This window comes from Onychostoma macrolepis, chromosome 04 (genome assembly GCF_012432095.1).
Source record: "Onychostoma macrolepis isolate SWU-2019 chromosome 04, ASM1243209v1, whole genome shotgun sequence".
Taxonomy (NCBI): domain Eukaryota; kingdom Metazoa; phylum Chordata; class Actinopteri; order Cypriniformes; family Cyprinidae; genus Onychostoma; species Onychostoma macrolepis.
The window spans coordinates 31,166,559-31,191,431 of NC_081158.1; the positions used below are offsets into that span (position 1 = coordinate 31,166,559).

The 24,873-nt window shown below is 36.9% G+C and overlaps 1 protein-coding gene across 6 annotated transcripts in view; it reads left to right on the top strand.

The window, feature by feature from the left end:
* Positions 1-23,365, top strand: part of tmem63a (transmembrane protein 63A) — a 50,992-nt gene extending 27,627 nt beyond the window's left edge. Inside the window, exons 4-30 of one of the 6 annotated variants that reach the window (XM_058773233.1) lie at positions 1,412-1,811; positions 2,107-3,051; positions 3,134-3,356; positions 3,865-3,978; positions 4,456-7,051; positions 10,076-10,237; positions 10,345-10,424; positions 10,762-10,837; positions 10,914-10,951; positions 11,138-11,280; positions 12,335-12,386; positions 12,473-12,581; positions 12,654-12,724; positions 14,055-14,135; positions 16,131-16,260; positions 16,328-16,461; positions 17,856-18,038; positions 18,172-18,325; positions 18,401-18,507; positions 18,588-18,674; positions 19,463-19,522; positions 19,633-19,795; positions 20,041-20,146; positions 20,226-20,393; positions 20,496-20,611; positions 20,942-20,995; positions 21,087-23,365. In XM_058773233.1, the coding sequence (XP_058629216.1) occupies positions 10,076-10,237; positions 10,345-10,424; positions 10,762-10,837; positions 10,914-10,951; positions 11,138-11,280; positions 12,335-12,386; positions 12,473-12,581; positions 12,654-12,724; positions 14,055-14,135; positions 16,131-16,260; positions 16,328-16,461; positions 17,856-18,038; positions 18,172-18,325; positions 18,401-18,507; positions 18,588-18,674; positions 19,463-19,522; positions 19,633-19,795; positions 20,041-20,146; positions 20,226-20,393; positions 20,496-20,611; positions 20,942-20,995; positions 21,087-21,224 (2,412 nt within the window). In that variant the 5' untranslated portion in view covers positions 1,412-1,811; positions 2,107-3,051; positions 3,134-3,356; positions 3,865-3,978; positions 4,456-7,051 and the 3' untranslated portion in view covers positions 21,225-23,365. Of the gene's footprint in view, positions 1-1,411; positions 1,812-2,106; positions 3,357-3,864; positions 3,979-4,455; positions 7,052-8,220; positions 8,406-8,450; positions 8,717-10,075; positions 10,238-10,344; positions 10,425-10,761; positions 10,838-10,913; positions 10,952-11,137; positions 11,281-12,334; positions 12,387-12,472; positions 12,582-12,653; positions 12,725-14,054; positions 14,136-16,130; positions 16,261-16,327; positions 16,462-17,855; positions 18,039-18,171; positions 18,326-18,400; positions 18,508-18,587; positions 18,675-19,462; positions 19,523-19,632; positions 19,796-20,040; positions 20,147-20,225; positions 20,394-20,495; positions 20,612-20,941; positions 20,996-21,086 lie in introns of those variants that run through there. The other 5 variants (XM_058773232.1, XM_058773234.1, XM_058773231.1 and 2 more) reach the window with 5 other exon arrangements.
* Positions 23,366-24,873: the final 1,508 nt, after the last annotated feature.

Below are 24,873 nucleotides of genomic sequence, written 5' to 3' on the forward strand. Positions count from 1 at the left end.
AAAACACACCTAACCAGCATATGCTGGTTTTTTTCAACAGGGTAAATATAATAAGAATGATTAAATAGCAAAAATACCAAACATACATGACATGAGAAGACTTCCAGCAATATTATCTATCGAGATATTATAAACAACGAGCGCTTCTCATACTTTTATATGACGGAGGCTGAAAAATACAAATGCGGCGGCGCCCTCTAGTGGTGAGTAATAGTAATAGCGTCGACACCAATCACAACTGTTCCTCAGCGTCATTTCCACTACAACAAACAAATGACCCCCAAATCATAGAAATCAATTCGTTGCGATTTTTCCTAATTACTTTAAACCATTGTTCTCCTTGTAAAGTTTTCCAAAAGTTCTAAAATTAGGAAGTCGATTAGGGAGCATCTATTATTTGTTTATTTATACGTGTATTTATTATGTTTATTTGTTTTAATGTCATTTCCATTAGGCTACATTTTAATGCTCCGAAAGAAATATTTATAATTGCTTCGTATACTTTCCCCTATTCCAGAGTGTCCCAATTTACCTTAATAAATTAGCATTATGCAATAAATACATTTACTATTTATGCAACTGGCTGATGCTTTTATACAAACAATTTTTAAGGTATATTCATTGACCTTGGCTTTCCTAGCGGTTATAGGCCTACATAACATTAATTAAATCACTTGTGTTTCTCCTAAATGCAGTGCACTCAGATCATAGCAGCGCATAATGATGACAACGATTATTCAACTTTTATTGAACTTTTATCAACTTTTATTTATTTATTTTAACACTGATGTGCCTCTTTAGAGTTGTGTAAAATATTTCCTTTGTTAAATAGGTAAGAGAGAACTCTCAGAACTGACCTTCTTCCTTCCATTTAGCAATCCTGACTTGTTCTAACATTAAATATGCACTCGGAATAAAACTAAATAGATTGCTTAAATGAAATGAAAATAGCAGGTTTTAAACACAAGCCGTGTTTGTTTTGACTGGGTTTGTTGTGTGTCTGTATGTTTTGTGACATTGTGTCTTTGGTTGGAGTGACTCAGCAGCTCAACGCTGACGGACAACTGATGCGATTACTGTTTGAGGTCATGGAGTCATTGTGTGCATGAGTTTTTTTTTTTTTTTAAACATAAAATCAGTTTAGTTAAAAAAAAGTTAATACAGCATAACCAGTAAACAGTAGAGCTGTACAGGGAGGCACCAAACAACTTACAGAGTAGATTATTGCATGCATAGCCTATGCACAATTATTAGATTTTGCAAAAATGAGTTATGCAATCTTTTCCTTCTGAGAGGTTTTTGCATACTTGGATTCACTTGTGCATTGTTGGTGTTCTCTTATGCAAACCTTCCTTAATGTGGTGTTCCCTCATATCAGGTATGTTTCCTCTTGATCGGTCCTCTTTTAAAGTCTAGAGTTGTGAACAGGAAGGAGACAAGACATCTGATTTTAGAGCACCAGAAGAAGAAGCATAAACAGATTATTTGAGCAACATCTTCAAGCTCAGCCCAGTCAGCAGAGAGGACCGGTGAGGACGGAGAGAGAGAGCCGAGGACTCTGGGTGAAGAGGTAGAGAAGGTGAACCAAAAAATAGAGAACACACTCACAAAATGCAGATGCATAACAGTAAGATTTGGTTCGGGGTTTTTGTTGTCTTGGGAAGTTTGGAGGGTCGTGACTGTGGCCCCGTTTTAGGCTCACTGGAAGCCAAACAGTTAGGGGACATTATGTTTAGAGGACTCTTTCCAGTTCACCAAAGCTTCAAGATCATCAACACGACAAGCAGTCCTATTCGACACGCGTGCGAAAAGTGAGTCCATGCATCACAAAACATCATACAGCTTGCATTAATAATGCCAAAGAGTGAGAAATTCAAACTTATGAAGTAGAATTACAATTGAAAATAACTTTAATATCAATTAAAAATGTTCTATTTATATTTATATATATATATATATTTTTTTTTTTTTTTTTTTAAATGTAATTTATTCCAGTGATACAAAAGATGCCCTTACTCGCCCTTAAAAAGCAATGGGTGTGGTTGAGTAACCAATGTCAAAAGGTCCTTACGTTTTTCAATAATGTTCTTCTTCGTCTTGTTGCAGATCAGTTATGGTTTAACCACTGGGTTGTTATGAGTGATTAAACCCGTTTTCCGACATTCAAGAGGATTGTGCCAGAAGATGACCACCAGGCTCAAGCAATCACCAAAATTTTGAGGTACCACAACTGGACCTGGATTGGCATAATAACCACAGACGGAGATTACGGGTGCTACGCCGCAGACCGACTTGAGGCGCATGCCAGTTCTAAACCCTAATGATCCCCATCCACTTGATTGGCTCTATCTCTCTCTCCTCTCCACCTGTAGCTGGTGTGCGGTGAGCGCACTGGCGCCGTTGTCCTGTGGCTGCCGTCGCATCATCCAAGTGGATGCTGCACACTGGTGGTGGTTGAGGAGAGACCCCCCCCACATGATTGTAAAGCGCTTTGGGTGTATAGCAATACACAATAAAGCGCTATATAAATGCATCATTCATTAAACAAATATTTGTGTCATACCGCATTGTGCTTCCTGACTTTCTCAACAATGAAAGCTTAGATTGCAAACTCAATGAAGCTATCAAACATATCGAGAGCACCTCAAAAGTTCAAGACATTGTGTCATTTTCCAAACCTCACCACATGTCTTGTTTGTTCGAGAAACTCACTATTTCTGGATCAGTTGAAGTGCTAAACAACCGGCCCCTGAATGAAGTGGAATAATTCTTGGAATAACCCTTGTTTCAGGGGAAAACTCTATTATTTAGATAATCTAGTAGATCTAAACCCTGATTCACATCCAAACAACACCATGCTGCAGCTCTTCTTCAGAGGAGAGTTAAGCAAAAGCAGAACCACCAAAGAAATAAGAGAAACCCTGAAGAAAGCTATATACCATGGTTCAGTGTTTAGCATAGGGCTGGCTGTGAGGTCCATCGCTTAACGCTGTTAAAGACATCTGTTCTCGAAAAACCTGCCGTGGAGGCTTTGATATTCAACGCTCTGGGGTAAACAAGTCATTTGCTGTTATTCTATGTTAAACCGAATAATAAATATTCAACAGCTGAAGTATATTGTTATTTTTTCCAGCTAAATGATGCCTTGGCAAGAACCATGTTTAAGTATGGATAATGAGATATATTTATTTAGCAAGTCTGGAGATTTGGATATCAACATTTGGGAAGCGGCTCATGGAAATAACGCAGAAAGTATCAAGAATGTGACACTGACGACTGTGGCACGCTGCATGATCAAGAATAACGGCTTGTTTTTCCTGAATGACAAATACAGAAATCTAGTGGAAAATATCACTGTGAGTGTCTGACGCCACATACTAAAGAATGAAGTGCTGTGAGGAAAGAAAGTGTGAAATCTGGTTTATTAAAGGGGTAGTTCACCCAAAACAAACTTTCTGTCATTATTTACTCACTTTCATGCTGTTCCAAACCTGAATAACGTCCTTTCTTCTGCGGAACACAAAAAGAGAGATTTTGAGGAATGTTTTTGTCCATATAATGAAAAGTCCAAAACAGTATCAAGTTTCTAATTGACTTTCGTTACATTGAATTAAATACAAAAAAACAAACAAACAAAAAACCGGAAGAAAGGAAGTCATACAGGTTTGGAATGATATGAGGGTGAGTAAATTACAATTTTTATTTTTGGGTGAATTATCCCTTTAGCACCATACATTTTGCAAATATGTCGTTTAATCTGAAATATTATATAAATAAAATATATATTTACATTTATATTGTATTTTATCTAAAAAAAAAAAAAAAAAAAATTCAATTTTAAATTTTTATTTTTATTTTTTGCAGAGTCGTGTGATTTTGTCTCCCTGGTTTTAGATGGGTCTTTTCTGAACACCCTCCCCACACGTGTTGCTATGTGTGTGTGAAGTGTCCAGAAAGCACTTTTTCAAACCAAAACAGGTGTGTATTTATTCAAGGTTTATGAAATTAAGCCACTTACACCAGTTTCAGACTTGCCAAGAACATGAAGTTCAGTCATTTCAATACACATCCTTCTACATAATCATACAAAAACACACAATATAAACCAGGCAATTGCTGCTTATTATTTCTATATAGGAATACTTTACCCAAAAATTCTGTTAGCATTTACTGATCCTCCTATCATTCCAAACCTGTTTATTTTGTGGAACACGAAAGAAGATATTTTGATGAGTGTGGTAACCAAACACTTTCGGTTCCCATTGATTTACATTGCGTGGTAAGAGTCAATGGGAACTGAAAGTGTTTGGTTTTTAATGACACGAGGGTGAGTAAATGATGACAGAAGTTTCCTTTTTTAGTGGACTCGGATCATTTTATTAACTCGGTCGTTAAGATTCATCAGCAGTATACTGAAAGGATATTTAACAGATGTAACTTTTCATTCCTCTACAGATACAGATGAATGTCAAGAATGTCCAAAGAATTTCTAGTCTAACTAGAACTCCACCGTCTGCTCTCCCCAAAAGTCACTTTTCCTGTCCTGGAAAGATAAATACTGTATCAATATTCTGCTGATTGCTGGTCTTGGCCTCCTTTTAACTCTGATTGTGATGTTCGTGTTCTTGGTCAGACGGGACACCCCGGTGGTCCTCGCTCTCCATCCTGATGTTGCCGTCCCTGCTTGGGACATTGTTCTTGTTCGGTGGGAAACCCACATGCACACAGTGTCAAACCGGACAGGTGCTTTTTGGCCTGAGCTTCACCCTGTGCATCTCCTTCATCCTTGTCAGGTACTTTAAGGTTCTGCTGGCCTTCCAGAATGACTCCACTGTCAAACGGGTCATGAGGAAACTCTTCCTGCCCTACTGGATCATTGGCGTTTGTGTGATTATCCAGGGCGTCATCTGCGGTCTGTGGTTGTGTTTGGAACCACCCAAGGTTTTTGAGAGCTCAGCGATCAGGACTCATGCTGGCCTTCATCAGCCTTCTGGCTCTGGTGTGCTTTGGATTCACCTTCCTGGGATGTAAACTTCCCAAGTGCTATAATTAAGAATAGTGCATCAGCATCAGCATGCTGATCTATAATATCATTTGGGTGGTGTTCAGACCCATCTATGTACAAATCTGCCATATGTACAATCCGCATACGGGATTCTCATCTGCCATTTCATGTCTAAATGTTACATAATCCTATTTAAAAGTGAGCACAACATCAGAGAGGCTTTCAAAAGAGGCGTTCGGGAGTTCACCAGACGCTTCCATAGAAGTTCATGAGTGGATCGGCGAAGAGCTGGACTCGACCAGCCAGACAGCGTATTTACCATTGACTCTGCAGTCTCACTCGAATCCCTACCCAACAGGCACTCTTTCCTCATTTCACCTGTCTAAAACACTTAAAAACTTTGTGCTTTGTACTACAGTAATACACTGAAGACTCGATAGTTGACATTTAACCAAACAGTAAATATATAAAATTCAGTTCAATTTAGAATGTTTGTCTTTTTGTGCATATTTCGGGGCACAATGATTTTACTGCAGGTGCAAGACAACCTCCTTTAACATTTTGTAAACACCACCAACAATTCAAGCAAAGACACTTTGATTTAGTCACAAAACGTTACTGCATTTTATTTTTTGCTTTCTAAATTGTGGATACATGGGGCATATAAACGCCAGTGCGTTTTCTATTTTCCCGGCATACTTGCATCCAAATCTTTATATTTTGTTTATCTTTCATCTATGATTTCAAAAAAGAATTTGACGCATCTAAAAATGATTTCACAAATATACGGGCTGTGTTCTTTTTGATTATCCAGGAAGAAACCCCATGCACTGACTCAGAAACTTAAGATGATTCTCTGGAACTCCTCCTGCTACATAACAAGCGATGACAAGCTTATATAATCCATGACTGTTGATGTTTTGTTTATCTTCCTCCTGTGGGTTTTTGGTGTCTGACATGCCGGAAATACTTACAACAGTAAGTTGATATGGAGAGAAAAAACAAACTTTATTCTCTGCTTTGATGTATCAAACTTGGTTTTCCTGGATGGAGTGATTTTTGATTTTGATCTTGGCATCAGTAACTGATGTGCTCAATAAGGGAAATTTGATCTTCCTGATTGAACATTTCAGTTTTTGCATTCATGTCATTAACTAACTACAAATAAGGAACAGTGTACTGTATTATAATATGAATGAATTTTGAAGGAATATGAAGGTGTTTTTTTAACAGGTGTTTTACCTGGATTTTGAATTTTGCACTGTGTTGCATTGTGTTTCAGTTTCATGTAACTAAAAAATATTTATTTATTCTTGCCATTTATTTTGTTTGGAATTTTGTTCAGTATATCAGGCGAAAATCACACTTTCTGTTTAAGCAATCGTACAAACACACACACAGGTAAAAAAAAAAAAACAAGTTAATGCAGAAACATTCATGGAAGATGTGCGAACAGTTGTGAACACGGTGCAAATCAAATCTGGCCAATGGTTACCTCTATTACAATTCGACCATTTTCTGTAGAATAATCTCCAGTCTGAGTTGTAATTGCAACACACACAGCACAGACAGAAGTCAGATGAATGCTCCACGCTCTGTTTCGCGTGTTTACAGTAGCCTAACCAAGCGCAACATCTAAACGAGTCTGTGTGCGCTCGCCTGCTTGTGTCTTGACTGTTCATTTGCCACTCATGCCAGTATCTTGACTACGCTGATTAGAGGCAGTATTCCTCAGCTGTCAGGCTGACTGAAAACAATCAAAGCCTCCATACCCCCAATCACCGCAGCTCTCTCCCCGAGCGCCGCGCCGCAATCAGCCGCTGATTAGGGAACCTGTCGCCCTTCTCCAGCCGCGGCGGGGGTTAATTCGCGCGTCAGATGGAGCCGCGGAGGGCCACGGAGAGGCCAATGAGAACGTGAGCGGGATGATATTGCACGGATATAGCCGCCCTGTCAATCACATGGGATTCACTGTAAAGACTCAGAGACTCTCTTCATCTCGCTCTCCTCCCCCTCCTGGGCCGGGGTAATCTATTTAAGCCAAATGTGAGGATGCACCAATTAAATCAGACGCTGTTTGGACATTTCTGCCTATTTTCGACACATGAAAGCAATCTAATAACATGGTTGGATAAATAAGACATTTACCTTGCATTGCACATAGCGTATTGCATGTTGTTTCGCACCAATTCATTGTTTATTTCCACCTTTATACACTGAAAATAATTTCTTTTGTATATGCTATAAATGTAATAAATACTAATTAGCCTACATTGAATTAAATGTGAAATTTTAGAATGGACTGAAATAGGTCTAGTGCTTTCCTGTAATATATTCTAATAATCTTTTTACAACTAAATAGATAAATAGGCTAAATTAAAATTTACAGGGCAGTTTTTTTTTTATAACTCAGAATCTTCGTAAATGATTACCCTGTATACAAAGAAATAAGTACATTGATACATATCAATACAAACATAAAACATACAAATACATAAAAAATACTCAGCCTAAAAAAAAATCACTTTTTACAGAGTAAATAATTTGAGGTAGGCCTACAAACAATTTTCAGAAAAGATACATTCAGAAATTGCTAGTAAACTATTAAATAGGCTAATTACAAAGATAGCAAGACATAAATGTGAAATTTTGAGGTTGGAAGACAGACTCCTATAGGCCTAATTGTTATTTTGTTTACTTCGAAAAATGATTATAGCCTATTTATCTTAGAAGCTATGGGCCTAGGCCTAGCCTATAGGCCTATATTAATTTTTTTATTTTTTTTATTTTTTTAACGTTTTGGTAATTCCACTCTATTCTGTTTTGTCTCAACGCCATGGTTGTTTGAAAAATTAACTTGACTAAATGAACAACATATGAAAATGCAATGGCCAGTATAAAGCCTATCATTATGCTTGGATAAAATGCTTTTTGTTTATAGCTACATTATTTATGTTCGATTTGGTTTATTTATTCTTAATTTTCTTTATTTAAAATCATTATTATCCTGTATTCCCCAAGTCATCTCGGGCCTTTTTAATGATCTGTTATTTTATTCATATTTTATTCCCGTGCTATGGAATAATATATTCATTTATCCTGCTTGTTTGTGAATTCTCTTCTATACAATGATAATTAATTTTTAAAAAGTGTCCCTTCGTCCCAATGTGCATACTATCCACCCTATCTGCCCTAAATAGTATTGTAAATTAGTACTATCACATAGAATGGGATGCATAGTATGCACATTGGGACGCAGGCTGCGTGTATTGGTACGTTGGGCGGAGTTCGGTGCATCTGCGCATGTGCGGATGTGAGTCAGTGTAAAGTTTAGTTTAGTGTACTCAGCTGACAGCTCGACCGGTTCTGCACAACCCAGAAGCGGAAAAATTCCACCGAGGTATGATTTTGTTTCCTAACGTGTTTTATTTGTAAATCTCGAGAAAGCGCCACTACATCTCTCGGTTCATAACGAAAGTTGAACTGGCCGTTATATGCAGAAGCGTCATGACGTCACTGGCAGCGTGGCGATGTATGTGTCAGTTTAGTGTTTATTTAGTGGCGTGTTCATGATAAGCTGTGTTTACATACTGTCATGGGTGTAACGACATTTAGTTTAGTTGCTAGTTAACTGCTTAGCTACCTGTTTTTGGCTTTATTCTCAACCATCGACGGATGTGGCAGTTCTGGTCAGCTGTCAGTTTGGCAACAGTAAGTTTCCACGTAATAAAGAAGTTGTTGTTTTCACTTATGCTGTGGCATAACAGGACAGGGAGCTGTGAGTTGGTCATCTAATGCATGCATTATGAAAAGATCATGAAACTGAAGTAGAAAGAGAAAGTGTTTTATCCTGCATCATGGGACCATCCTTACAATGGGTGAAACTACTGAGATGTTTCTAAGGAAAAGCTGTGCTGAAATATGTTTTGCACTCACATATGTGTGATTTCACAGTCTGTTCAGACACATTGCAAACCACTGATGAGTGTTTTGAATGTTTTTCAGTGAAAATACGTCATTGGGGTAAGAAAAAAAAAAACATTCAAAGGGAATGCAGGATTATTTTTCTTTACCCCACTGATAGATATGTTTCTTTCTTTTTTTTAGCATAAACTAACTTAATTTGGATATTGTTTTTTCTTCTCAAGTAAAGATTTCTGTTGTTGTTGTTGTTGATATTTTGTAATGCTTCAAAAGACAAAGTAAGAAAAATGTCATGAGTCACCCCCCCCCAGTGGCTATATTTTGATCCTTACACATTCTTAATAGCGTTTAATGGTAGCATGGAAGCAATTCATATTAAGTAATAAAGCATTTTAAGGGACTGTCATGTTCATAAATCCCCAAAACTTTTTTGTGCTGATGCAATATATTCATGTGATCTATACTATTGTGTAATTGTGTTTTGTTTGTAATAAAGTTATAAAGGACTCCCTCGAGAGTTTGAACTGAAGTGCATGTGACATTTCATGTCCTTGCACCGATATGCCATTCACAACGTTGAAGATTCATGCTTTGAATCAAATATGGCTAACACCAGCTAATCTTTAAAATGTTTTCAATACCAACCTGTAACGTATCACACTAGGCCTATAAAATATTCTTCTAAATGTTTCTAGAAGAAAAAAGTATCCTACCAACTGGAATAGTTTACAGAAATTGCTGAAAATTGATACATATATTTCTATTTCATCTTTTACTTTTATCTTTTGTCATCCTTAATCTTTTTACACTGCTAATGAGTGCTTTGAACAACTCCTGTAATTGTTTAAATAGCTGTATTTACTCAATAAATTTTATATTATTTTATTTATTTTTATTATTTTATTTAATGTTATGTTATGTGAATGTAATGTGTGTGTGTGTGTATGCATGTGCAGGATCATGTTCTTCTACTGCAAGACCATCATTGTAAATAAGAAAATAATTCTTAATTGATTTCCATGGATAAATAGAGATGAACAAACAAACAATATTCATCTGGGATGCTCATGGCATATGTCACCGAAACAGATCTTTTCAGGAGCAGCAAAAGTAAAATTGTGCAATTTATACCTGTTTGTCCTCCAGATGGCCTCCACGTGGTGGGAGCGCCTCTCCGTGTCGGTGAATAACAGGACAGCCCATGTGGACAACAGCAGCTGTTTCAGTGCCACACAGAGCACCGTGCTGAAGGGGGTGAACTTCGGAGGAGTGCCCACTGTTTTGCTGATCGACTTCTCACTCTTCGTGGTAAGTTCAGCAGTTAGCTGGGATCCGATTGGCTTGAACTGCTCGAGTTGTGTCATCTGATTGGTTGGTACAGATGTAATTATATGGTGCTGTGTATCTTCCCGCAGGTGCTGCTGATAGTCTTCACTCTGATCAGAAGGAGACTGTGGGATCATGGGAGACTCGCTCTTGTTGCAGAGACTGAAGGGTATGTGAGATGAAAACCGTAGTAGTCACTATGGAAACACACAGTGTTATAATTTATTGTAAATTGTCTTTTGGAGAGTCAAAAAATTACATTAAAATTGCAGCGTTAAACTAGCCAAATTATTATTTAAAAATATAAAATGTATATGTTATATTTATTTTTATATATAGTTTTTTATTATGATATTGTATTATATTATTATAGTTATTATAGTTTTTAATAATTTTTATAATATAATTTTTTTGTATTTGTATGATATTTTGAATTGAGAAAAAAACATTTTAAATACAGAAGATGAAAACGGTGAGATGAAGAGCGCTGTCTTTTGTTGCTGCAGGTTCAGACATGCTACTAAACGACGTTACAGTAGAATGACGTCATCCATGTCCGTCGAGGAGCCCGAATACGAGAAGGTGAGTTTTGACCTCATCGTCATCCTCAGTATGGCATCATTCATGACATCATCAACATCTTCCTCATTTCCTGTAGGGTTGCTGCTCCTGGATCAACTTTATCGTCAATATGGAGTAAGTGCTGTTTTGGTGCTACATATTCATTTTACATGTTTACAACTGGACAGATTTTACTTGTTGATATTGTTACTTTTTTCTAAGCTCAAATAGGGAAGTTTGCATGGGAAAGTCCTAATATAAATTAAGATGTGAAACTGATGTGTGTGTGGTTTTTGTGTGTGTGTGTGTGTGTGTGTGCAGTGAGACTTCAGTCCAGGAGAAATGTGGGGTGGATGCAGTACATTATCTGTCGTTTCAGAAGCACCTGGTCATCCTGCTCTTGATCATCTGTGTGCTGTCTGTCACCATCATCCTACCGGTCAATCTATCCGGCGACCTGCTGGGTATCTAACACACACACACACACACACACACACATATACACTGGAAAATTCAATGCAGCCTCAAGAATCCTTCATACAGAAGCTCGGTTATAAACTAGTGAGCTGCCTCACTGTTTACTGTTTCTCTAAAGCAGAGACTTGACTAATACCAGAGACACTGACATAGAAAAATGAAAGAAATGTGGCTGCCATAAGAATAAAAGTGTGAAGAGCCTTTTTGAAAATGAAAATCATTCCTCCAGAATGATTTCTGAAGGATCATGTGACACTGAAGACTGTAGTGATGGCTGATGAAAATTCAGCTTTGCATCACAGGAATAAATTATATTTTATAGTTTATTAAAATAGAAAAGCGTTATTTTAAATTGTAATAATATACGGCCTCGATGAGCGTAAGAGACGTCTTTAAAAACATGAAAAATCTTTGATCTCAAACTTTTGAAGGAATTGTGTATATATATATATATATATATATATATATATATATATATATATATATATATATATATATATATATATATATATATATATATATATATATACTACAAAATATTTTTGGAATATTTATTGAATATATACTTATTAATTTCTGATGTAGTATAATATAATTAATGTATAATATTTTTGTTGATATGACTTTGAAGACATTCATTAACAAACTTGAAAAAAAAATTTTTAAGCATGATTTGATTGGTGATACTCTTATTGTCAGATTTTCTTGATGGTTTGAAATATGAAATGTAATCAGGAGAGAGTTTTAGACATTTTGATCTTTCCTTACTTAAGATAAGGTAATTAGTATAATGTAGTTATAATATAATATTATATTATTAATATAATATTAATATTTATTTAGGACAAAATAATCTTTTTATATAGCAAAATTTTGCTTGTAAGAGGCATTGTGTTTAGGCCTATGATGACTAGTTTATGGAAGGGCGGTAGTGGTTTATAATCTCACATGATGTCACCATATGAAATATTTTTCAAGTTTCTTTTCTTAGACTTCAGTCTCTGCTGATGGGAAAAAATCTGAGTCATTTCTGTGTTCCAGGCAATGATCCCTACAGTTTCGGGAGAACCACCATAGGGAATCTTAAGCAGGGGTACGTACAGTATGTATTTATGCACAAATGTCTGAATGTGTCAGTGTGTGTCTATTTGAACTGTATTTTATGTGATGTCTTTGCAGTGATACGCTGCTTTGGCTGCATACAGTATTTGCAGTTCTGTATCTCATCATCACGGTGGCCCTGCTGAGACGACACACCTCTAAAATGAAGGGAACCAAGAGAGAGATAGTAAGCCGTCCTGCCGTTTCTCTCTCTCTCCCACACACATACATGGTCTGACCCTGGTTTATTTTTCCATAGGCCAGAAACACCCTGTTTGTGAGGTCTGTACCCACCGCAGCCAGTAACGAGAGTATAAAAACTCACTTCATGTAAGTGGGAATGATTTTCCAAGACTTCATTCTGTTCACTTTATTTTTAGCCATTCATCCAGACATCTTTTCCTTCCCATCTCAATGGTATTTGCTCCATTCAGTATGCAGGGCATGATCTCAGCTTACAGCGTGTGGGTGCAGGGGCGTAAATTTCATTTGACAGTAGGGGGGGGGACAATAAACGTAAAATTTCTCAAGAGCAATTTTTGAAGGGGACACAAATAATACAGCCAAAATTGTACTTGTAAGGATAGATATGTGTACACAGCATGTGTACATAGCATGGAGACTGTGTTTAAATATGATGGTTCACCACGCGGTCATATTAATTATTATTTTGCGTCATCCATAGTATTTTAGGTTTCGTCTGAAACCTAGTAACGTTAGGTCTCTTTCGCATTAATTCAACCGCATTAAACCCACTGATCTGCCACTTAACATCATATTGAACGAAACCCAACAAGTAGGTCTACAATATTAGCCTAATATTAGTTCACACACAGGCTTATCACCGTGTTAGCTGTAGTGGGTGACAAGCTACGGTATTAAACTTGTTAACCTTATAATCGCTCATAGAAAAAACATCGGATGTCATAATTTTTTTTTCATGACTAATTTATTAATGATCCAGCATCATCTGTATTAAAGAGAAAGAATCATTTCACCCGATGTTTAAAGAGAATAAAATAGCCTTGACAGCCTAAGTTACTTACACATAACTAACTTGCTCTCTCTCACCGGACTGGTGTGTGTGTATCGGTAAAGAAGGAAAGCAGGCAGTGGACCAAACCACTGTGAGGAAAGGGAGGGGGGAATCAAAACATTTCTCAACTTAAAACGTTTTTTTGCGTTTATTTTGTTTTACTACTCACACAGTTATTTTAAGTATATGTCCATTATATTATTTTCAATACACAGAGTCGCTTGTAATGATATTTTTAGGGGGGACAAGCCTCAGATAGGGGGGGTCCTGTCCCCCCCGGGATTTACGCCTATGTGTGGGTGGGACAGTGAAATCTCAAAGACTTATTGGGTAGCATTTATTTATGTGCCATTCACAGGAATTTATTAATATTACAGATACAGATTATACTTAAATAATAGCCATTGTGCTTAATTTGGATAATTATCAGGTGTAACTTTGGCCCCAAATGAAACTGAAATCTGTTTCGGTTCTAGAACTACGTTTTCATGAGCAAATGAAGATGGGAGATGTGTTAAGGAAAATGATCATTATTTTTGCTTTTCTGCTTTCTGCCTCTTATACAGAAATGACACTTTTTACTTTAAAGGTTTTAATGTGTCTTGACTGTATATTTGTTTGCAGGGAGGCGTACCCTACCTGTCAAGTGACTGATGTTAACTTGTGTTATGATGTTACCAAACTGATTGACCTGGACAGAAACAGGTATGAAAGCCAATTTGACCCAATATTATTCAAAACTGTCCATAGATTTTATAGGATATACTCTCACAGACCTAAATGATAAGGTATTATTGAAATACAGGTGCTGGTCATATAATTAGAATATCATCAAAAAGTTGATTTATTTCACTAATTCCATTCAAAAAGTGAAACTTGTATATTATATTCATTCATTACACACAGACTGATATATTTCAAATGTTTATTTCTTTTAATTTTGATGATTAGAGCTTACAGCTCATGAAAGTCAAAAATCAGTATCTCAAAATATTAGAATATTTACATTTGAGTTTGAATAAATTACCATCCCTACAGTATAAATTCTGGGTATCTCTTGTTCTTTGAAACCACAATAATGGGGAAGACTGCTGACTTGGCAATGATCCAGAAGACGAACATTGACACCCTCCACAAAGAGGGTAAGTCACAGAAGGTCATTACTGAAAGGTGTGGCTGTTTACAGAGTGCTGTATCAAAGCATATTAAATGCAAAGTTGACTGGAAAGAAGAATTTGGGTAGGAAAAGGTGCACAAGCAACAGGGATGACCGCAAGCTTGAGAATACAGTAAAGCAAAGCCGATTCAAACACTTGTGAGAGCTTCACAAGGAGAGAACTGAAGCTGGAGTCAGTGCATCAAGAGGTCACCACGCTCAGACGTCTTCAGGAAAAGGGATACCAAGCCACTTCTGAACCAGAGACAACGTCAGAAACATCTTACCTGGGCTGTGGAGAAAAAGAACTGGACTGTTGCTCAGTGGTCCAAAGTCCTCTTTTCAGATGAAAGTAAATTTTACATTTCATTTGGAAATCAAGGTCCCAGAGTCTGAAGGAAGAGTGGAGAGGCACAGAATCCATGTTGCTTGAAGTCCAGTGTGAAGTTTCCACAGTCAGTGATGATTTGGGCTGCCATGTCATCTGCTGGTGTTGGTCCACTGTGTTTTCTGATGTCCACAGTCAACGCAGCCATCTACCAGGAAATTTTAGAGCACTTCATGCTTCCTTCTGTTGACAAGCTTTATGTAGATGCTGATTTCATTTTCCAGCAGGACTTGGCACCTGCCCACACTGCCAAAGGTACCAAAAGCTGGTTCAATGATCATAGTGTTACTGTGCTTGATTGGCCAGCAAACTCGCCTGACCTGAACCCCATAGAGAATCTGTGGGGTATTGTCAAGAGGACATCAGACCCAACAATGCAGAAGAGCTGAAGGCCACTATCGGAGCAACCTGGGCTCTCATAACACCTGAGCAGTGCCACAGACTGATCGACTCCATGCCACGCCGCATTGCTGCAGTAATTCAGGCAAAAGGAGCCCCAACTAAGTATTGAGTGCTGTACATGCTCATACTTTTCATTTTCATACTTTTCAGTTGGCCAAGATTTCTAAAAATCCTTTCTTTGTATCGGTCTTAAGTAATATTCTAATATTTTGAGATACTGATTTTTGACTTTCATGAGCTGTAAGCTCTAATCATCAAAATTAAAAGAAATAAACATTTGAAATATATCAGTCTGTGTGTAATGAATGAATATAATATACAAGTTTCACTTTTTGAATGGAATTAGTGAAATAAATCAACTTTTTGATGATATTCTAATTATATGACCAGCACCTGTACTATAACAGTTTTTTTTAATACTTCGAATTAGTTTTAATTTTTATGTTTTCCATTCATTTTAATTTTTTAGAATTTTAGTAATTCTCTTTTGTGTTTTAGTCATTTTTATTGTTATTTGCCCCCCACCCCCACCCCATATTTCTATGTATATAGTTTGTGTTACTTTTTTATTTCAGATTTAGTTTTTAGTTATTTTAGTACATCAAGTTAAAATACATGAAAATGAGAACCTTTTCCTTGGCAACTAGCCGAAATAAAATAATTTATTTCAAGTAACATTTTTAATTTAAAAAATGTAAAAATATATTTGTTGTGTCATATGTTTTTTGTTTTTTTTGGGAATATTTTGTAACAGAAAACGGGCAGAAAAAAACTTGCAACATTACAATAAGATACTCCAGCGCCAGGGACGACGCGAGGTCATCAACCCGCGCCCATGCAGCCACCTGTGTTGCTGCTGCTGCCGCTGTAAGGGCTGTGAAGAGGTAAGTACTTCCACCATTTGACTTTTCAAGCTTTGGGCATCTAAATAAAGTGTGTGTTTATTTGTAGGTTGATGCTATAGAGTTCTACAGCTCACAGGAGGCTGCTCTGCGTGAGGAAGAAAATAAACTGAAAGAGAGTGAAGAACTGCATCCTCTGGGCATGGCATTTGTCTCTCTGCAAAATGAGTACATGGCCACTTAGTAAGTGATTCATGCTCAGAATCAACTGCCTATGTATAAAAATGATGCAGAATTATGCTGCCTTGTAAGCCACATGTTTTTACTAGAATCTAAGGTAGGGCTGGGCAATAATTCGATAATGATAATTATCGCGCGATATAAATTTCCTCAATAAACGATAACAAGAGGTTGATAAATGTTCAATATAATGTTTATGAGGCAAAGGCGGTATGAAAGAGTGCTAGTCATTTGAAGCGTGCCACCGTTTATCCACTCGGATCAAAGTTGAAACAGCAGTGCAAGCTTCACTAGAGTTCACTCGCTGATGAATCTCGATTACGCGACACTGAACAGCGCTGTGAGATCCAGTGTGAAGTGCTTAAGTTCAGCAAGGAACAAAAATAACTGTTTACAGCCAGATGACTGTAAAGTACAGTGCTGACAAACAGGAGAAACACTGAGTGCAACGATACAGTCAGAAGACTTTTTAATATACAAATCGCCATCATTTATCATAGCTTTACTGTAGCACCACTAACTGCACCATGGTATTGTGTCAGAAATGTGGGTATTCGTGTCGAATTTTATTATATTATTAATGTAGACAAGTATTAAATCTATTGAAGGAGGAGTAATGGAATATAATTGCAGTATTTCTTTTGTGATTAAGCTATAGCGTTTATGTGTTTATACTAAATGTATTTAGACTACTGTTTTTCATACAAATACCTAGAAGCCATATTACATTTTTACCATGGTATAAATATATGCTACTATGGAAGACCAATGGTTAAAAAACCCACCTCAAACAGTCCAAAAATTTAAAATTTAAAAAAAAAATTAAATTTCACCAAAAATGAGATTGCTACAATTTTTACAGATATTACTGATTTTGATAATGAAAAAATAACAATTTAAAAAGATATATTATTATTAATATTATCAGGCAACACAAACCTGTTATATGATTTGAAACAGTATTGCTGATTAGAACATGCAGAGCTAAGAACTATTTTTTTCAATTTAGATACTTAATGACTGGAAAAGTCAAACAAAGTGTTTGTCATGTTCTGACCATAAAGAATAGTTTAAAACCACAATTAACTTCCACGACTTTGACATTGGAGCAAAACTCTGCCTTCAAACTTAAAAAAAAAAAAAGACATTTATTGTGATAATTATCGATATCGACTGATATGAAAAACAATTGTCGTGATAATTTTTTGGCCATATCGCCCAGCCCCAATCTAAGGTGAAATCTATTGTGATAAGTCAAAGAAAAACTTGTTTCTCAGTCTGGATTTTTAGGTTTAAAAGTTACTGTTAAAAATTGGTTTCCATATGGAGAAAATGAAAGGAATTATTAATTCTGGAACCTGACCTTTGCACTCTGTGTTGTTTATCTTTCCTCACAGTATTCTGAAAGATTTCAATGCTCTGGAGTGTGGAGGCGGGGCAAGGGGTGTGGCTGGAGAAGAAATGGGCGGAGGAATCAGGTGTGGGTGTGGCCGGGAGCCTCAGCCGTCCTCTAAGAGCGAAGAACTGAGGGTGAACAAATGGAAAGTGAATTACGCTCCTCACCCATATAATATCTACTGGTATGTACCGTTATACCTTTTTGGAATGAAATCTGTTATATTACAACCTTCTTTAGTTTATAGAGAAGATTATAACAATTCATCTTATACAGTTCACAATATTAACCTCTCACCTTCTCTTCTTCTCTTTCAGGGAGAATTTGTCATTACGTGGGTGGCGTTGGTGGCTACGCTTTTTGCTGCTAAATATAGCACTCTTTCTCCTCCTCTTCTTCCTCACAACGCCCTCCATCATCATCAGCACAATAGACAAATTTAATGTCACCAAGCCCATTCACTATCTGAACGTATGTGACTGAACACGTGTAATGATGTCAGCACATGAAGTGCAGTGGTGTGAAGACAGTGTGTTGTGTTTACAGAATGCCGTTATCAGCCAGTTCTTCCCCACTCTTCTGCTGTGGACCTTCTCGGCCCTGTTGCCCACCATAGTATATTACTCTACACTGGGAGAGGCCCACTGGACCAGGTAGACCATCAAACTCAACTACACACACTCGCACACAAACAAGCTCGCTTAATAATGCTTGTCTATCTGTGTGTGCAAAGGTCCAGTGAAAATATGAGCATGATGTACAAGCTCTACATCTTCCTGATCTTCATGGTGTTGATTTTGCCCTCACTGGGCCTCACCAGGTACGAGCTGATGATAATGATGATTATTGTTATTATTAATAAATGCAATTTTTTTTTATTTCACAGTAAAATATTACAATAGTCAGTAGTTGTATGTTGTATTTTTTTTTTAATTTTTTTTTTTTTAATGTTATTATTATAATGATTAATAGAGACAATTTTTTTTATTTCACAATAAAATATTACAATAGTAGTATGTATTATTTTTGTTTTAATGTTTTTATTATTAGTAGTAGTATTAGATGAATTTTTTTATTTCACGGTCAAATATTACATTAGTAGTATGTTTATTTTTATTTTGTTTTAATGTTATTATTATTATAATTAACATATACAATTTTTATTTCACAGTAAACTATTACAATAGTAGTATTTATTATTTTGTTTTAATATGTTATTATTATTACTACTACTACTATTATTATTATTATTATATAGATATATAATCACAAAATTTTAGCCAAAATGTGAAGCCCTACAAACAATCACCGCAAACCTGGAGCTTTAAAAAAAAAATCACATTTTAAATTGCAATCACAATTTAAAAAAAATATTTATTTGCATGTTTGTTCATTTTTAACAACAAAAATCAATTTTTTTTTTCAAATTGTGCTGCCATATTGTGGGTTACAGTAATGTTAACATTGTTAACTTGGTCCTGGGTAACCCACCCACCTGTGATAATTTAAAACCATAAAGTCATGAATTTTTGATTAGTGTACAGTGGGTCTAAAATGTTCCCAAAGTGAGCATGTATACAGATACAGCTGTGTTCTCTTTCTTCTCAGTCTAGATGTGTTTTTCCGCTGGTTGTTTGATAAGCAGTCTGAGGGGAAGCTGAGGTTTGAGTGAGTATCTTGTGTATTTATTTAACCCTTGTGATTTATTTGCTCAAATCAGACTAATTTTGTGACATGCACCTAAATATATCAATGACTTTCCCTCTTGTCTGTCCCAGGTGTGTGTTTTTACCTGATCAGGGGGCGTTCTTTGTAAATTACGTGATCGCGGCGGCTCTGGTGGGCTCTGGCATGGAGCTGCTGCGGTTGCCAGGGTTGCTGCTCTACATTGTGCGTCTGGCACTCGCACATTCGGCTGCTGAGAGGAAATATGTTAAACAGGTCTGTCTGTGGCTTTTGATGTTTCAAAAAGGATTTGGAATTTTTACTTCAGAACTCACTACATTTTAACCAACATGGCATAAAAAAGAATTTAAAGGATCTTTGAACTTTTTTTATTATTATTATACTTTCATTTTAATTAAGCATTGACATTTTTATCATGCTATATAGAAATCAGGTTGATAAGTGAGATTTGAAATGTGTTGCTGATACACTTAATCTCTTGTCTCTGTTTCTCTATATAGAATCAGGCGTATGAGTTTCAGTACGGAGCGATGTACGGATGGACGCTGTGCGTGTTCACGGTCATCATGGCGTACAGCATCACCTGTCCTGTCATCGTTCCCTTCGGTCTGATTTCTTTCCTCAAGGCCTTACACACAGTATTAGTGTATGTAACATCACATTAACATGCAGGCCATCTGTGCAGGTTTGCTGTACCTGCTCCTGAAACACCTGGTGGACAAACACAACCTGTACTTCGCTTACCTGCCTGCCCGCCTCGATAGGCAAGTTCACCTGGGAGCTGTCAATCAAGCACTGGCTGCACCAATCATATGCCTGATGTGGCTTTATTTCTTCTCTGTGCTCAGAACAGGTAACGTCCACTAACTGGCTTATTAAATCAGTGTTTCTCAGACAGTTGTATTCATATATGTGAGTCATATAGTGGATATATGTTGATTTTGTGTCTCCACAGGCTTCAAGGCGGCTACGTCAATGTTTACTTTAGTGGTTCTGTGTGTGACCATCTTTATCTGTTTAAGTTACACCTGCTTCGGACACTTCAAATACCTCAGTCCGCACAACTACAACGTAAGCTGCTTTGTTCTGTGTCAAAAGTTTTATCAGAATTTACAACGCATTATTGTAATTTAACCATAATTTAATGGCTATTGATTAACCACCCCACAACCTTAAACTAATGCATTCACACACACACACACACACACACACACAAATCCTCTTTCTTTTTTCTTTGCATTTTTCCTCTGCTCAGCTTGTACCCTAATCTTGTTTTCTTATAAACCTGGCATTGTATATTTTAAATATTGTTGGCTCTGTGAAATATTGCTTTTGTTTCTCTATTTAAGTAACTTTTGATAAAAGCGTCTGCTAAATGCATAAATTGTGTCTATGATTCAGGTTAAGGAGGAAGATGAAGATGCAGATAGAGGTTCACAGAGCTCATCTGCATCGGCAAGTTTCACATTTTTATATTACACACATTTTATTTTAGTCCTGATAGATTTTGAGATGACCAAAATCTCTCTCTCTCTCTCCTTTTTAGGTGTATCTTCCCAAAGTTTTGAACCCAAATGCATCATCTGAATCTGATGAATGCAGCATTCACCATTCATACGGCACCACAGACACAAGTCCGCCCTTCCTCAGCACTGAGGAAGACTGTCCAGACTTGGATATCTAACAACAATAATCAGTCAACACTGACCAATCACAACTGTCCTTTCACCTCTGGAGGAAATGGTTCTTGCTGTATTAGAGGTTGGAGGTCAGTGTGGAGATGGAGGGGATGTACTTTTAAAATCAGGATGTCTTGGAGAGAAAAAAAAAATCATTTTTTTTATACACACTGAGAGACTTGAGGAACATTTAATCATGAACTGCCATATAACAAACCTAAAGGAGCTTTTCAGGATCAATTCTTCTCGCCAAAGACTTTAAACGCTTTTCTAAATTGCCATTCAAACACGCTGTTCAAACATTTCTACAAAACCAGCTTCGCCAATGAGCACTTGCCAAGGAGTACAAATATAACTTGAGTATATTAAAACATTTGAACTGACACTTGTGCCTTGTTGGAAAAAACATAACACATTATAACTGTAATTTGAGTGAGAAAGTGAGCTTCTGTATTGTTTGTCATTCCTAATATTTTGTTTTTAAAGCAACGTTTTATACAAATATGTTAATATATTGATGTTGACAGATATATTGAGCTCATAGCTCAGTGGTCTTTCATTACCATATTTGTGTAGTTGTGTGAGAGAATGAATCATCACTAGGTGGCACTGTTGCTTTCTGATCAGTCTGTTTCTCCCCAGAGCAGTTCTTCAGACTGAAGCAGAGAGACGTTTCAGTACAAGTTTAACATAATATTTTGGCATAATGTCAATTATCAGAGAAAATAATTTGGATGAAAAATATGCAAAGATTATATTTACAGTACGGCTCTTACAATGAAGTAAATGGGGCAAAGCATAAACCTTACAGATTTACTTTTTTTTGTGTTAACATAAGATTAGCATGAGAAAATCACTTGCTGGCCATGTCTGCATAAAGTTCAACTTCAATGTCATTATCACACCAGTAAGAAAGGGACTGTTTACATGGAGCAAATTCTAATTACACTGGAAACTATTAACTAGAAACTACTTAGAAAAGTGTTCCCACTTTAAAAAAAGGGCAAACTTCACAGAGCAAATGAGAAACAGGCCTTTACGAAATAATGAATGTAGGTGCTTTAACAAGTACAAGCATCATATTTATTCCTTTAGCTGTAATGCAGGGGGAAGATATTGTGGATATGAAGGGAACTCTTGGCACCTGTGTGTTTGTGTTTTTGTTCTGTATATTCATTATATGAGTGGAGCAGAAACTGAATTTTAGTGTCTGAACATTTAAACGGCTCAACATCCGAACATTGAGTCTCATATTCTTAAGCCTCAGATTTTCCTGGAAATGGATGAATGAATGTCCTCCAAACACACACTTGACACATTTCTCCTGACTGCGGTTTTCAGCTCATTAGTCGGGATAGAGCAAAATCGTCTTATTTTAACACCATAAGCAGCCCACAAACTCGAGTGACTGGCTCCAAACGTCAGGATCAGCATTCAAAACTGCATAAGAACAGAAATTGATCCAATGAGAGTGTCTGTGTGTGTGTGTGTGTGTGTTTCAAACTTAATTCATATATATGTAAATAGGTACCATAGGGGAACAAAAAACATGATAATACTATAGTATTTTTTTGTACTTGTTATTGGTGCCAGGTGGTTAATTGGGTTCATGTTTAGGTTGCCAAATATTTTACTGCACAAAACTTTTAAACTTTGTAACTTTTAAAAATTTTATTGCGTATGTGTATATTTCAGTAGGATGGATCGCATACTTTATACACAATACTGTGTAGAGGTCACATGTTTGGTGTAAACCATATACACAGTCATATAAATGAAGATTACATGTATTTTTACAGCTTCATTTCATTCTGTGACTGTGAGAGCCAGAAATAACAGTATTTACGGTGTTTGACACCACGATAAACCCTCAGAAGGCTTTACGGCCCTAATGACACATATGCAACTTGAGACAAAAGATGCATATGAGTCAAATAAACCATTTCGGTATTTCTTTAAATGGGCTGAAATCAAGTCCCAGATCAGGTTTCACTGAATGGTGTTTGCTGGGGGCCTCAGGTTGGCAAAACTCCCAAACCAATGAAGCATTCTGGTTATAATGTGTGTCAAGTGTTGGCAGCTGTAGCGAATCTAGAAAAACCTTATTGTACCTCTAGAAACAGCTGTTGGAAGATGGGATGTAAAAACAACAATTAGGATAGTAAATAAACTCTTTCTTTTATTAGTTTTGCTTGTTAAGACAACCATCACAGCCATCACTATTCCTCATGCTTTCTGCATATGGATTTCAACAAATTCCTAACACAAAATATAAACTTTAGGATGTTATTTGTTCCTTGCTGTTTGTGCTACAGGAGTGAATGATACATTAAAGGAACAGCTCACCTAAAAATAAAGATTTGCTGAAAATGTACTCACCCTCAGGCCATCCAAGATGTAGATGAGTTTGTTTCTTCATTGGAACTGATTTGGATAAATGTAGCATTACATCACTTGCTCAGCAATGGATCCTCTGCAGTGAATGGGTGCCGTCAGAATGAGAGTCCAAACAGCTGATAAAGACATCACAGTAATCCACACCACTCCAGTTCATCAATTAATGTCTTGTGAAGTAAAAAGCTGCGCATTTTTAATGAACAATTCCGTCATTGAGACATTTTTAACTTCAAACTGTTGTTTCTGGCCAAAATTCGAGTCATCTATCCATAATATTGCTTCCTCCAGTAAAAAGAAAAGTCGTCTCATCGGAATATATGCACAGATCAAATACCTTTTATAAGTGAAAATATGGATGCTCTGGAATTATCATGACTTATGCACAGGGACAATCCAAAAATAAACACAAAAACTATTATTATTTATTTATTTATTTTTAAAAAAAGTGCAATTTCTCAGTCACGTGTACTGGACATGATGTGAATTCTGTCATGTAACTTGCATCACATGATTGAACACACACACACACACTGAATGGCTCGTCTCCAGCTGTGTGCGTTTGGTCTTTCAAACTACAGGAACCAATTATTGTTCTACTTGTATATGGTGCCTCGAAATTCTCCAAAGATAATTCTTCCCTCCATTAACACAGTTGAAGATGTTTCCTCCTCTCCTCCCTTCTTCTCTTCTCTTTTCAGATGGTCTGCGCTCTTTTCTGAAGCCGTGATTGATGCCTCTGACCTGGTGACCCAGAGTACGTATGACTGATCTCAGTGCCAGCCAACCACAAAGCCCGACGGCATTGATTTCCCCTGCTGATCCCTCCCTTTTGTCTGCGGGGATTATTCCCATGGCAACGCCGGTGGTCTATAAGGTACCGTTCTCAGAGCCGAGAGTAATAGACCCTCGCCAAGCCCTGGGGGTAAACTTATTCCACTTCACCCAGACACAACTTTTAAGGGAAAACTAATAGCAAAGTTTTGTTTCCTTGCCAGACGTCTCTTAAGGTTTGCAGAGTTTACTCAGGGAAGAAATTGAGACAGAGAGAAATGAGTAAAGAAACTGAAGAATTAGAGGAGAATTCCCAGATTGGGACTTTTGCTCTGTTATCTGATCGTCAACAGAATCTAACGGAGCAGGAAATCTGCCTCTGAAACTGCAGTCTGTAACTCTACAACTCTCTTTAGCGTAGGGGGAAATTCTGTCAACGTTTACTCGGCCTCTTGTCGTTCCGTGTGACGGAAGAAACTAAATGAG